This window comes from Fulmarus glacialis, unplaced genomic scaffold, assembly GCF_000690835.1.
Source record: "Fulmarus glacialis isolate BGI_N327 unplaced genomic scaffold, ASM69083v1 scaffold6005, whole genome shotgun sequence".
Taxonomy (NCBI): domain Eukaryota; kingdom Metazoa; phylum Chordata; class Aves; order Procellariiformes; family Procellariidae; genus Fulmarus; species Fulmarus glacialis.
Window position 1 is genome coordinate 49,973 of NW_009212233.1, and position 14,638 is coordinate 64,610.

At 42.2% G+C, this 14,638-nt stretch overlaps 1 protein-coding gene across 1 annotated transcript in view; it reads left to right on the plus strand.

Annotated features, from left to right (window-relative positions):
- Positions 1–14,588, plus strand: part of LOC104076797 (fer-1-like protein 6) — a gene marked incomplete at both ends in the record, with an annotated part of 61,917 nt that extends 47,329 nt beyond the window's left edge. The window contains 9 exon segments of the mRNA XM_009577798.1: positions 1,166–1,336; positions 2,499–2,659; positions 5,798–5,940; positions 6,491–6,579; positions 8,590–8,688; positions 11,110–11,294; positions 11,297–11,332; positions 11,676–11,839; positions 14,488–14,588. Coding sequence (XP_009576093.1) covers positions 1,166–1,336; positions 2,499–2,659; positions 5,798–5,940; positions 6,491–6,579; positions 8,590–8,688; positions 11,110–11,294; positions 11,297–11,332; positions 11,676–11,839; positions 14,488–14,588 — 1,149 coding nt within the window.
- Between the last annotated feature and the right edge of the window lie 50 nt (positions 14,589–14,638).

Genomic DNA, 14,638 nt, shown 5'->3' on the forward strand with positions numbered 1-14,638 from the left:
CCTGTCTGCAAAAGCTGAGACTTAAAGAAAAAAGTGTAAGGAGAAAAGACAAGAACAGAGTCGTCCCTCCATACATGCCATCTCAGTTTCTGTGATTTAAGCTCTTCCTTAATAGAGGTTGCAACTGAACCATCATTATGATAAACCATCAAGCACAGCCACTATAGACGCATATAGATGGAATGGGAAACGGCCACTGTGTTTGTTTTACACAAGGTTAGGAATGGGCTGTTCATTTGGATAGCCCTTGCTGCTGCTGCCAGTGGCAACACTGGGGTGACTGGACCAGCAGCAACTCCTTCGCAGAAGTAGCGTCAGTCATAGTAACCACCTCTCGTTGTCCTGGAAGCCCTGGTCAGCATGGCATCATCAACCTCTAGCAATCCCAGACCATTCCCAAACCCCTTTCTCCTCCAAAAACTGCTCTGCTGTTGCTACAAAATTGACTTTGGCCACTTTGAGAAAAAGGACAAAACTCATCCTTCAGGAGACAGAGCTCAGTTTTCCCTGTGCTTTGGAGAAATCTGGAGCCAGTGTTGTGCTGATGAGGATGTCCTGTCTTCACTAATTTAAATTCACTTTTCTATTTTCAGCTTCCCTAAACATCTCAACGATAACAATTCCTATCCCTGAAAAATGCACTAAGTGAAAAGAGAGTTCTGATCTTTGCTCTTTTGAGACTTGTTTAAAGCTTTTGCCTGACCATTTTGTTGGGTGCCCCCAGATTCCTGTATTCAATATTTAACCTGGAGCTTTTGGAAGAAAACAGAAAAGACTCAGATGTGCCTTTCAGGGGTTCTGAAAAGCATGTGAGAACTCTTACATACAACTTTGTTAGCCTTGTAATTTCCATACTTCCACCTCTATTGGATTCAGGATAAATCATTGCAGCTGACCAGCTCTGTCCCATTGCTCTGTCTACTGTAGGTAGAAACAATCTTAGAACTGTACAGAGGGTGGTAGAGAAGCAGGAGACAGGAAATACTTTTGTACTGTGTGTTTCCAGTATGTTCAGATATTTCATTGAAACAAAAAACACTACCAAAAAACCCCACTGCTATTAGAAGAGACACTGTCCACATGCTGCTTGCACAGTATTCATTAACTTAGTCTTTTAGGCTTCAAAACTGATTTGACTGCACGTAGGTCTCAATTTTTGCTGTAGATCATTTGAAATCCAAGCTACATTCCCCAAGGATTCCTTGCTCACAGTCCTCATCTACGACCATGACTTCGTGGGAACAGATGATCTCATTGGAGAGACTAAAATTGATTTGGAAAATCGTTTCTACAGCAGGCATCGAGCTACCTGTGGATTACAAAGTCAATATGAAATGTAAGTACCTCTTCAGACAGCAACAGAGAGCAGCACACAGTGAATGACTTGACTTGAAGGAGAAATTCCAAATGTGGCTAAATATTATGCTTTCTCCAGCCCAAAAGTGTCACAGGAGGGATTTTAATTAAATTTCACCAAAGAGCTTGGCAGTGGCTTTGGGTAGCTGCCAGCCTCAGTAGGAAGGGGATATTTTAAAATTAACAACACTGTTTGTTCACCAAGTATTTTAGATAATAAACAGCCTATGTATAACATATCTGCTTGATAAACTGCCTTTGGACAGGCATGAAGGGCAAATGGAAAAAAATCTGTCAGAGAAGTTATGACAGGGTTCTGCTCTGCTCTCCAGTATTCAGCTGCAACTGGAGTGATTGCAGGAAGGCCGGTGGGACTGGTATGGCACTGGGGGGAGCGGGAGCAGAGCGGGGCTGCTGGCATGGCCTCTGTAACAGCGGTGAGTCACAGGGTGGTGGTGCTGAGCTCCTGGTCCCTGTCATATGGCTGCACTCTCAAGGATGTTGTGCACAAAGATTAATTAATGCAGAGAAAGTCAAACTAAAATAACTCCATTGCCCTGGGGTGGGGCACTAACCTGGGAGATGTGGGTTTGGAGTTCTTCTCCTATGATTGTTTCTCTATTTTATCTACAAACAAAGGGTGGACAATGTAAAAAAGCACTCCAGGAGCACAGACCAAACCCCAAGACTTCCCTTGCCAGCTCAGTCTCCAGTGTGAGGTATTTCTTTATGTGCTTGTTCCAGGTCCCAGATAATCTCAGCTTCTCCTCTGCATGTGGGAGCTGCAGAACACTTCTCCTTAAATACGGGTAGAACATGTAGACTTGAATCCTTTAGGTAGAACAGGGAGTGAGCTCTGGTCCTTTTCCTCTTGGGGAGCATGCCAATGCCCGGACTACTTTATCTAACCTGTGGGTAAGGTTGCCTCAACTTCTCCTGTGTTTTACGAGAAAAGAGTGAGTGGCCCCAGTACCTGAGCATAAGAAGTAGTGCTGGACAATTCAAAGGAAAAGTTTGGCTGAGCGGATGTCAGGGTCACTGACCACGAAGTGAATCTCTGCATGGGAAGTCCTGATTTGCCAGTATGCTTTGCTAAAGTAAAATATCACCCTTTCTTTTCACTCTCTGTTCCCTCCTTGCAGAGAAGGGTACAATGCGTGGAGAGATGCAACCAAGCCAAGCGAGATCCTCACTAAGCTGTGTAAGGACTACAGAATAAGTGGACCCTTCATGCGGCCGGGGGAGATACAAGTAGGAACAGAAGTCTTTAAGGGACAGACAGTCTTCACAGAAGATGAGAACGGTAATGAAGTAGTTCATCATTCTTCAACTGCATTGGAGCAGTACCAAAAGGCTGCCCAAGCTGGGGCCCTGTTGTGCTATGCACTCTAAAGTCAGATTACTGGAATCTGTCTCTGCTTTGAAATACTTGTATAGCTGCGTGATGAAGGCTGTGTCTATATTAGCTATTACTGTAGCTTAATTGCAGAGAATCTGTAGGGTGAGACAGTTATTGCTGATGACCTGACATCCCCACGGTAGGTGTTGGGGGATTCTTTGGACTAGCTCCTGCCTGATCCCAAGAATGGGATGCCCAGGATTGGTTGGAGTGCAGGGGACCCTCTTGGAACATGTGTTCTGGCTTAGTTTCATCTGAAAGGAGTGCAGCTTGCATGCTCTGAGATCCTTCCACACAGCAAATCAAAGAATGGGAAATCAGGGAGAGTCTTTTAAATGCATTCCCTGTCTAAACTAAAACACTGGTGTAGACAGAGCCAAGAAGTGAGAAGAAGGGGGGAGGGAAATACAGATGTGAAGTGAGTTACTCAAGTCAGACAAGTCCTCTGTTTGACCACAGTTAGGTTCCAGGCCACTTACCTGCCAGTCCTACCTTACCTACCTGGCTTTCCTCTCTGTTCGTTTTTTCTTCCTCTTGATCATTATCACTTTGACTGCTCTTCTGAAGCACTAACACAGCGCTGTGTAAATCCAGGTATCTGTGGGGTCCATGAATCCAGAGGGCAGGACAGAACTTGCTTTCAGAGCTCCCAGATTAAAAAGAGGGCAAAGCTACCAGGAAGCTGAGTGTCCATATCACACAGGGGTGGGGTGGGACAGAGCTATCAATGAAAGATGTCCGTGCCCATGGCAGGGGGATTGGATGAGATGATCTTTGAAGGTCCCTTCCAAACCAAACCATTCTATGATTCAGTTTTATACTTAGGGTAAGGAAAAGAGGTGTGAGGATGGAGACTTTCAAGGGGGAGCAAAAGGAGCTGATCTTGGAGACAGTAGTGGACGCTGTGGCAGTGTAGGGGAACCTCTACTCCCTTATCTGTGTTTATTCGTCTTTGAGCAAATTCCCCTCGACAGCTACAAAATATAGCTCACAGCTTGAGTGGAAGGCTGCTCAGGTAGGTTGAAGGGAGAAGAGTTGATCCATTTTTGGTTTCTTGGCCTGAAGGAGATTTATGACTCCAGTATTGCAGTTTGTTTTCCTCACTAGCAGATGACTGAGTGAGACTGCCAGCAACAGGATCTCTTGATCAAAACTATGGTTCACTAAAATGAGCTTCAGACAAACCAACATCAGGCAAGATGATGGAAACCAAAAGCAAGGAAATACAGAACCAGATGGCAAAATCCAAAGTACTTATGTACACAAGTTTTTCAACATGTTATAAAGAAACAGTTTACAGCATGCAGTCTTCTGCATGATCCTTATCCAGACCACTGTTCTGACAAGTACATCTGGGTCCTTATTTCCTGCTGGGTTCCAGTGCTGGTCATCATTTGGGTCTATAAAACTAACAAAGACCACATATTAGAGCTATAGAGAAGTACTGAAAAGGGGGAGCAGTACCATTTCCACTTTACAGGCGGAGAAAATTATACTTGTGGGCCTTACATCCAGCTTTAAACTGTGAGGGAAAGAATAATTTAACTTTGCTCTAGGACCATAGAAGTTAGAACAGAACAGAACAGAATAGAATAGAATAGAATAGTTCAGTTGGAAGGGACCTACAACAATCATCTAGCCCAAGTCTAGGACTACCTGTAGCCAATGGGAAGAAATAAGCACCTTCAGAGGGTGAAAACAATCTTTAGAAAGGTGCCTGAGAGAGGATATGGGTTATCATGGGACAACCTGTCCTTGCTATTGAGGCTGCCTGACTGAATAGCTCAGGCTAAAGACCTTGCTTTTAGCTGGCTAAAATTAGATGAAATACATCTCATCTCAAACACATGACAGTGCACAGGAGGGAAGTACGACTCATAACCACATGGTCATCCTTCCTCCCTCTCTGAGCCATTAGGAAGGGTTTAATACCTACTGTTTAAATCCCGAACAAATCTTTTGTCTCCTACTAGCAACTCAGGGATAGCAACACTATAGAAAAGTGCTAACTGTTTGCTGACAGAAAGAAGTCTTAACTTTCTTCTCACTTGGGTACTCCTCTACTAATCTAGAAGACATGCCCCTTCAAAAGTCTGACTTCCTTTTGTGGGGAGCCCACACAAAAAGGGAGGAAATGGCCTCAAGTTGCGCCAAGGGAGGTTTAGATTGGACATTGGGAAAAACTTCTTTACTGAAAGAGTGGTCAGGCCTTGGAACAGGCTGCCCAGGGAAGTGGTTGAGTCACCATTCCTGGAAGTATTTAAAAGACGTGTTGATGAGGTGCTTAGGGACATGGTTTAGTGGGTATGGTAGTGTTGGGTTAACGGTTGGACTCGATGATCTTAGAGGTCTTTTCCAACCTTAATGATTCTATGATTCTATGAAAGAGAAGCTCAACAGCTCAAAAGGCTTCCTCTGCTTTCCAATATCCACCCTACCTTCAATATTAGCACTGGTCCTTCCTTTAGGTGCCATTCTCTGGGGTCTCCCTTCCTCCAGTGGCCAAGCTGAGCTGGTTAGGAGGTGACATGTTCTTGCCCATGGACGTCAACCCTCTTCCTTTGAGGTGTGATTCAGTTCTCCAGGGGAGTCTTTGCTGTTGCCATCACAAGGCAAACTGAGGTGTAGATATAACTCCTAGTGCCTATTTACTGTCAGCTCCATCAAAATCCAAGTCTCCTTGTCTTTCGTGAACTGTAGAAAAGCCTCACATTTGCAATTTTCTGTAAAAAGAGTAGTTCACAAGTTTCTTCCATCTTCCTGTTAGGAACTGCTGCTGTAATAGTGAAATGATTCACTGTGTTTTATAAATAAACTACTGCCTAAGTGCTAATCTTCCGGTTACGCTGGTGGGTACCCTTATTTACAAGAATTAAATGCATTTCAAGACCCTTCTTTACTTAGCTGGGATACGTAAAACCTTCCTTTTAACTCAAGCAGATTTTTAATGACCGTCTTTAATAATTAATGGAACATATTACCAAGGGGTTCAACATTATAATTCAGCTCTCTTGGTTCTTTTTGTTTTACTCTTTCCTATAGAGGAGCCAGTTGAATCGTATGAACATCTCTCCTTAAAGGTTTTACATGCTTGGGAAGAAATCCCTGGAGCTGGATACAAACTGGTCCCAGAGCACATTGAGACTCGGCCGCTCTACCATAAGGATAAGCCAGGCATGGAACAGGTAGAGTAACTTAGAGATGGTAGACCCAAGAGCAGTTTTCCTTTCCTCCAGATACTGTGGTTTCTATTTGTACCTGCAAACTTTCAGAGACAGCATCCAAATGTTGTACCATACGTGAGATTTTGTACAGTATCAACCTGGAAATTGTCACACATGTATGTATACAGCGAGTTACCCAAATACACAGTAATCACACAAGGTGTGACTGCATATTTTCATTCTTTTAAATGCTTTAGTTTATTGAGTTAACACAAACTCTGCTTGTATTTGGGCTTCTTTTTTTTCCTTTCATCACATACTATTTTTATATGGATTTTACCTTGAATGTTTGAGCTCAATTCCAACTTCACCAAATTCCTGAGAGATTGGTAGAATATGTGTATGAAAAAAAATATTATATAGTAAGTTTATCGATGAAATCATAGTTACAGGATAGTGAGCTGGGCGGTGCTTATAGAGGAAATGGTTTTGGATGTCAGAACTACATTTAAAGCCTTTTAAAGTCTCTTTAAAATAGGGTTACAGACATGTTTATCTCTTTGTTTTCAAGGGTCGTGTACAGATGTGGGTCGACATGTTTCCTAAAGATATGCCTCTGCCAGGACCTCCAGTGGACATTTCACCAAGAAAACCCAAAGGGTAATACTCTATGCTTTCCTCCCAGCACAGTAGCATTAGTCTTCAAAGACCAAGTCTTTCTTAAGTGTCTGGACAGAACTATAAAAAGAACTATCATAACAAACCTCTGTGATCCTGAGAAAAGTTTTCGTCAGTTCACATGACTTCAAGTCAAAGGAGAGCATCTAGTTTGGTCTCCTCCACTAAACAGCTCAAAGAACTGTTGGTGTTTTTTTCATCAAGGGCTATCACACACCTCTTTTATAAAGATATCCCTTTTTCATATAGACATTGCAGGTGGCTAGACGCAAGAGTCCCTTAATAATTCTGATGTTATCATCCACTTGTTGAGCTGAAAGAAGTAATTCTGGTTTCACTGCCTCTTTCAGCTAGATAACTTACTTGACCCTGGCTGAGATCTTTAATCTGATGCAAAAGTATTACACCTATTGGATTTCCAGCACTTAATTCAAATATAAGATCAAGAAACACATAAAGCAGCAACAGATAGGAGAGATGCATTTGGAATAACCTTCTGTCAAATTTCACACAGATAATTATGCTGCTTTATATGCAACACTATACATAGTTCTTCAAGCTAATTGAATGTTTGTAAATGAAACACAAAAACGAGTTCTCAGCCCATCCTGTATCAGCTTTATTCTAATATTTTAGCAAGGCCTTTCCTGAGAATTTTATGTCTGAAGCAGCATCAGGTACTATTCCTGTATTATTTATGTTTGAACAAGAAACAATGTAATAAAAACTTGTTTCTTTTCCTTTCCTTTTACAAAAGCCAAGATTTGACAAAAATAAGAGTCTATGTACTTTTAAATTACTTTTTTCAGACCAGAACTTTCTATAAAGCTCCTTAACAATAAACATTTTCCAATCCAAAAAGATTTAAAATTAATCATACCCAAAAAAACCAAATTGTTGCTGCCATTTTGTAGTCTACAAAAACACGGAAAATATTGTCAAACCATTAATTATGAGAAAGAAAGTAAACATGCAAACACGAGTTACATATTTTGCTGAGAAATGCATATTTGCTGCAGCAAAACAGGCTCCAGGCTCCATAAGACTTCAAACACTTTGTGAAAACATTTCTTGTTGATGATCTTCGACTGAACAAGGAGCTGACAGAGCATTGCAGATGAAAGTTTCTTTGGCGAGTGCAGAGGCTTGGTTTTCATGGTCAACATCTGCTTAAGAACTCCATGACCTAGGGTATCTGGTAACTTTGGGGGCAAACTATTTCACACCTGAGATCGAGGCTATTTCCAAGACAACACATGTCATAACAGAAAAATCGTATGTTGGTGTTCTCAAACATAGTGGTTTTTTTTTTTTTTATTTTGCTGTTCATATAATGACTCAAGGCATACCTAAATTTTTGAGTATCAATTTTTTATGTCACCTGCAACATCTGTATTTCAGTTCAAGCTTCTAGAGCTTTGGATGGCCACCATGAATGTCTATATATAGGGAGTGGAGAGTATGGGAAAGCTTTAATTCCTTTTACTGTTGCTTCTAAAAATGATTGCACTTGTTTAACTGAAAAGATCTCTAAACAGTGCTTCTCTTCCCTTTTAATGCACTGGATTGCACCAAGTACAAAGTTTTTAGGCATTTCTTCTGAAAAGCACCTCCCAGGGAGCTCTGGTTTTTATTAGCAAGCTGCTCACTGCTTTAGAGACTGCTCTGATGATGTTGTTCAGATCAACTTTGCCTTGTTTCACTGCAGCATTTTTGTGAAAAGAGTTAAAAGGAACAGGCACATAAAAAGCAAGGAATTTTCCATCCCTCCAAAGCTGGCAGTGACCCCGCTGTCATCCGGCATGCTCCAAGGGCTGAGAGGAGCCACCATCCCCACTCTATCACTAGACTCTTGTAAACAGAAGAGGCCTGAGGCTGATGCTATTTTAAGAGTTTAAGAGAAATACAACATTTCTCACTTTATGAAAGCGTGATTTGATATGTCTGACCAGAGCTTGAGTATACACAGGGCTACTTTCTTTTCTTTTTCAGCTATGAACTGAGGGTAATAATCTGGAATACAGAGGATGTAATTCTAGAAGATGAAAATATCTTCACGGGACAAAAATCAAGTGATATCTATGTAAAAGGGTAAGTTCTTCAGGACTTGTCTTCGAAAGAACATGCGGTATTTCATTCAAAAATCAGATGAAAAAATTATGTTGTGAGAATATCTGATAAGCTATTTCTGTGACCTTGGCACTTTGCTCTAAATGCCTACCCAAATTACTCACCTATATTGGATACCGCTTCTTTTTTTTTTTTTTTCCCTCTTAAAATCAAGTAACTGTAAAATGACACTAGTCGTTACTTCCCGCTCAGGCAGAGATGGCACAAGAAGAGAACCAAGCCCACAGTTTAGCAAACAGGGATCAAACACTTGCAGAACTTGATCTGTAAGAGCTTACACAGATGCTGAGAGGTTTGACATAATCAGGGAAAAGGTAATTATGACCATACTGGAAACAAGAAAGCAGGTGTTTGCCAGACTATTTCTATTGGAAATATTTTCTAACCTCATGAGGGGAGCATGTGTAGGTGAAAGACCATGGTCATGCTGGGGAGAATATCATGTGGGCACTTTCTGCTCTCCATCTCCTTCCCGCTGCAGACAAAACTTCTGTCACAGCTTCAGAGATGTTACTGGGATAATCAGTAAACCATATCACATAAATAAAATTAAAAGAGAGAGAGTGAAAGGGAAGCTTGACACTCAAACCAGCTCTTTTCTGAGATTGTAGCAGGTTACTTCTTAAAATTACTTGCCTGTTTTGGAGTACTGCTTTTCACCTCCTGCTTCTGAGCAGGATTTGAATACAAGTACCAGAGAGGGGTGGGGGGAAATTATGGCATAATTGGCAGTAGTAAGTATTGGAAATCTCAGGTGCGAGACTGGTCTTAGATTTCTTGCTGTGTTTCCACTGCTAGAGAGTGAGATTAATACGCCGATATTAATTGTGTCATTGTGGAGTCCTGGAAAAATCTGAATTTGTAGAGAGCTAGGCATATGGAAAAATGAATTTCCCTAAAAAGCTGTTGCAGTATTGCCAATGACCAAATGCAAAGAGCTGGAGGAGGGAGCACTGGGACTGACGGAGCAGGGAAGGGAGGATGTTTTCCACTTCGCAGGTTCTGAAAATCACATGAACATAGTAAGAGATCCAAAGTAAGCATAAGGACAGGGCAGTCTGGTAGCAGCTCTTACTCCTGTGTAGGGTATGTTTACATGCATTTTACCAGGGAAATTTTCTTTACCTCTGACCAAGCTGTGTGGGGCACCATGAGTGGTAGCACTCTTTTGGAGCAGGTGATATTAGCCCAAGTGAAGCATGCACAAACACAACCGTATGGCCCCCAGTGTGCTGCAAGTGCAGTTATTGCACACACTGGCTGAGCAAACCTCCCCTTGCAGTTCCCTGAGAGAAGCTACTCTGAAATCACTGATGTTCATGCAGACATATCCAACTTAGCAATAAACGAACGTGTTCAGAGCAGTGGCAGAGTAGCTCTGAGAGCGCAAAATTGAGGAAATAAATAGGGAGCCACCCTTTGTGTCGAGCTGTGTGATAACATGAGGCCATCACTATCAATGCCAGAGCAGTCTGACAGGGAAAGCCAGGAGTGGATAACTTTTTGCTTCTGTGCCTTAATGACGAAGACAAAAATCTCATTATGTTCAGACACTGCACGTGGCACTGCATCTGTCACCAGGCATGGATTTGCACAGGGGGCAGTGCCATGCTTGGGATTGTTATTGTTTTTCCCAATTCCTTTTTGAAATAATGAGGCTTGCAGGGGAAAAGCCACTCTTTGGATGCAGTGCAAAAATGCTAATCTTGACTCAAGCTGTGATAAATCATCTTCAGAACTAAACCATACCTAGCTGGATCATTACCTCAGTGGAGCTCTTCAGAAGAGAATATTATGTTTAGGAAAGTGTCGTCCTTTTGTAACAAGGCATTGAACATCAGATGTTGTGCACACTGCGGCAGAAATCAAGAGGAAGTCACAAGAAAAAACAGGGAGACTGGTTTATTTATTTATAGCATATTTATACCCCACAAACCACAACTGCAAATTGTTTAGACTCTAATACTGAGCACTTAAATCAGTCTTGGGACATTGACACAGTTTATCAGTGTGACGCAACACGAATACAGGTTGAATACAGGATAAATGAATGATGCTGTCTTTGCCAGTCCCAAACAAGACAGATGTCTTGGCCAATAGTGAGTGGCCAGTTGGTGTTTTGGGGTCTGATCTAAATAAAAATCATGTTCTCACTCTCAAATTTTGATCATCACTGGCCACTGCTGCAGCCTGTGCATGGCTCAGAGGTAGCTGAGATCCTCGAGCCAGGACTGTCACTGTGTGTCGCAGTCCTGAACGGTGTATTACCTCATACTGGTTAGGGAGGGGTTAGTAAATTATCAGGCCTGTAACTGAATAACGACAATCACAACTCCAGCTCCCCCGGTGACAGCAATGTATTCCACTATGTGCTTGCTATAGGTGGATGAAGGGCCTGGAAGAGGACAAGCAGGAGACAGACGTACATTACAACTCCTTGACAGGAGAAGGAAACTTCAACTGGCGCTTTGTGTTCCCATTCTACTATCTCCCAGCAGAGAAACAAATGGTGGTTAGTAAAAGAGAAAACATATTTTCCTTGGAAAAGACAGAGCGCAAAATACCTGCTGAGACTTTGAAAGACTCTCTTCAGATGATTTCTTGGGTAAGTATGCAATGGATCTGTCTGAAATTCCCCCGAGGTCTTGCCAAACCTGTATTTTATAGAAATATGTACAAAGAGGTGTTTGAGACCTAACTTTTGCTTGTCTTTCTCTGAAGTACCACATTGCAAACTTACACATTTCTTGGAGAAGGAATATTTAGGAACTCAGACGAGACGATGCCAGGGCAATACAGATGAATGGCTTACGGTACAGAGAGATCCCCGCCTATGAAGCTCGGGCCCAAGCTGCTGCATTGCTCCATGTATCTTACCTGGAAGCTGCGTTTGAATGCGTTCCTATCTGTCTGGTTTCTGAGTGTTGTCACGTTACTTCTCCCTCCAGGCACTCTTGAATTGAACCTGAATGGGTTCCCTCGAGCAGCGAAGACAGCCAAGAGCTGTGACCTAGGCATGGTTGTGGCAGGAAGTGAAGAAAACAAGATCTCCATATTTCAGCAGAAGCGTGTCAGAGGCTGGTGGCCTTTCATCAAGGCTGGGGAGCTCACGGTAGGCAGCTCACTACAGATGAACAGCTTTTCTCTGGGGCTGATATGCTCTGCTGAGATCCTGAGACAGACAGGTGCTAATTTTGAAGAACAACCACCGCTGGCAATGCATAGGACTCCTCCAAATGCTTCAGTGGTCCCCCATAGATTTGGTTCAGATAATCCCAGGCAACCAGACACTTTGTACTTTTTCTTTGCTTTCTTCCACTGTTCATCTTCCAGCACACTGGATGGGTAGAGTGGAAAATCAGGTGTTTCCAGCCAACTTTATGTCAGCTGAGGAAATCCTGGGAGGAATCTCACCTGCTTATTTATTTCTTTTCTATTTATTTCTCACTTCAACCAGGGTGAAGGAACTAGTGACACATCTCAAGTAGAAAGAGCACAGTCCCCTCTTCCTGTTGAAGTGTGCTCACTAAGCCAATATACAATTGGTACAAAGGAATGCAAAGGACAATGACAGCTTCCCCCAAACTCTACAAGACTTGTTATGTTAGAAGTATCATCCTAAGAAGAACATAAAAGCTGCCACACAAATTTTCATTTGCCTGAAGCCTCTAGCAGGGTGTAAATCTCACTCAGTGCATACCTAGCCATTTATCTCAGTTTTCTGCTGCAGCTTCTCTTCATAATGTTGTAGTGCTTTCTGTGTATAATCTGGAGCTATACTGAAATTCTCAGTGTTTAACACAACTTCTCCATTTTCCCTGTCTTTAAGGCTCCTTTGTAGTGTTACAACAGTATAGGGACCCTCAGTGTAAATGAAAGACAGCTCTGCTCCTCTGTTTCCCAGGTGGAGTGCATGTATCTAGACACCCCAATAGTTAACTCTGCACATGGTCTTTGGGGCATGTCTACATGAAACAGAGCATGAAGCAGAGTAAGCTAGTGAAGGAAAACCCGAGCTGATGTGCTCACATGGCCACAGAGCACTTTGGGAGCTTGGATCTGACCCTGGGCATCCCTGCAGCCCTGTTCTGGGATTAGTGTGGTTGGAGTCCTTTTAGGTCCATCCAGATCCCTGTGAGGACACAGACCAAGAGCTATAAGCTACCTTCCTGTAGTATAGCCCTCTACAATTCACCTGTTTTGGCCCTTTTTTAGGGGATCTCCGTCCCCCTCTAGACTTCTATTGACTCTCCAAGGGTTTTCCTAAACCTCACCCTTCCTTCATACTTCTGTCCCTTCCAGCAAGAAGAATGCTTTAATAAAAAGTGTCATCTACAAGTTCATTGCCTTCTTTTGATTGCAGGTGACTGTGTACTTTCCATGGATTTAGTGGATGGACTCCACTTGCAAATCCCTGCTTTACCTCCATTTTCTCGACTCTCAGACAATTGATTCTCTTTGTCCCAGTTCACTTTCATCCCTTGATCCCCTTGTCTTCCACATGATCCCTTTTGTCTGCATCCTTCTTTCAGCCCAGTTCTGTGCTGAATCCCAACCACTGGCCATAGATTAACACTTTAGTTTTTGATATCCACAAAGGTATGGGGTAGGAAAATAAGAAATACATAAAAAGCCATTTGTCTGTTTTTCATCCATCACAGATTTTATGAAGCTGATTTGATTAACCCACTCTTAATTGTTACTGGAATCTTTAAAATTCTGAAAATGCCTTTTTTTTTTCCTTTGGCCTAATTAAATCTATAATGGAGATAGTACTGAAGAATGTACCTGGATGAACAGGGAAAAGAGAGAACATCTCTGTAACATAAGACAGACAGAATTACCAACAGATTTGTTGCTGTGAGTACACGGGAAAAAGAAATATTTAACCCATATTTAGGAAACTCTAACTTCTATAGCAGAAGTTACAGTTGATACTAAGAGTCAAATAACTCAGATTATATATTTCTACTGCAAGGTGTAGCAGACATGATCTTTTATAAGTGCTAATATTTTACTGGTCACTCAACAAGCTTTAATGGTTTCATTATTTCATTATTTCATTTCACAATGAAAACAAGCAGTAAACCAGCAGTTATACTCCATCATGACTTTTCTGAATTCTAGAAATTATCAGTAAGTTGGTGCTGAACAAAGCTGTCCTTTCGTCACAGCTCTGAGTATCATCTTCTGGCCATCCATGAAGAAAATGGACTCTGAATCCACCCACCAGACCCCTATTCTTTTAGCCTGAACAGAGCTCTAGGACTACATGACATTTTCTGCACACAGATCTCATTTCTAGCCATCTCCCTTTAGCAGGCTGAGACCCCACAGCTCAACTGCTCCAGCACTTGTGACTGGCTGAATTTCCCCCCACTGGTGGACTGCACCTTGTCCAAACCAGCAGCACAGCTTCCAGCTTGGCTGTTCAGCTCTGCCAGGACGTGTGCTAGATAGAAGACAGGTCTGCTCAGATGAATTATGTTGTAATTTAGGAAACAGAAAAGATATTTATGGGTCTGGAAGAAAACATACTACCTCTCTTTCCTAATGGTCCTTGAGCCAAGGATGTCAAGAATTTGGTGCTTGGGTTTTCCTTTGTGCTTTGTCTTTATCTGCAAAGACTTTACCTTATTTTCTTTAATCAAATTCCTTCACCCTCAGCTGGTTTCATAATTTCTCCACAAGCTGAATCCTGCTGTGATTTAATTATAATAACCCATGATTGGATGCTTATGTATCCTCTCTCTGATCCAGGGCAAAGTGGAAGCTGAGTTTCACTTAGTCACAGCAGAAGAAGCTGAGAAGAATCCCGTAGGCAAAGCTCGAAAGGAGCCTGAGCCCTTGGAAAAACCCAAGTGAGTAGGAGCATATTCATTAAACAAGCTGGGACAGGGGTGTTCAGCAG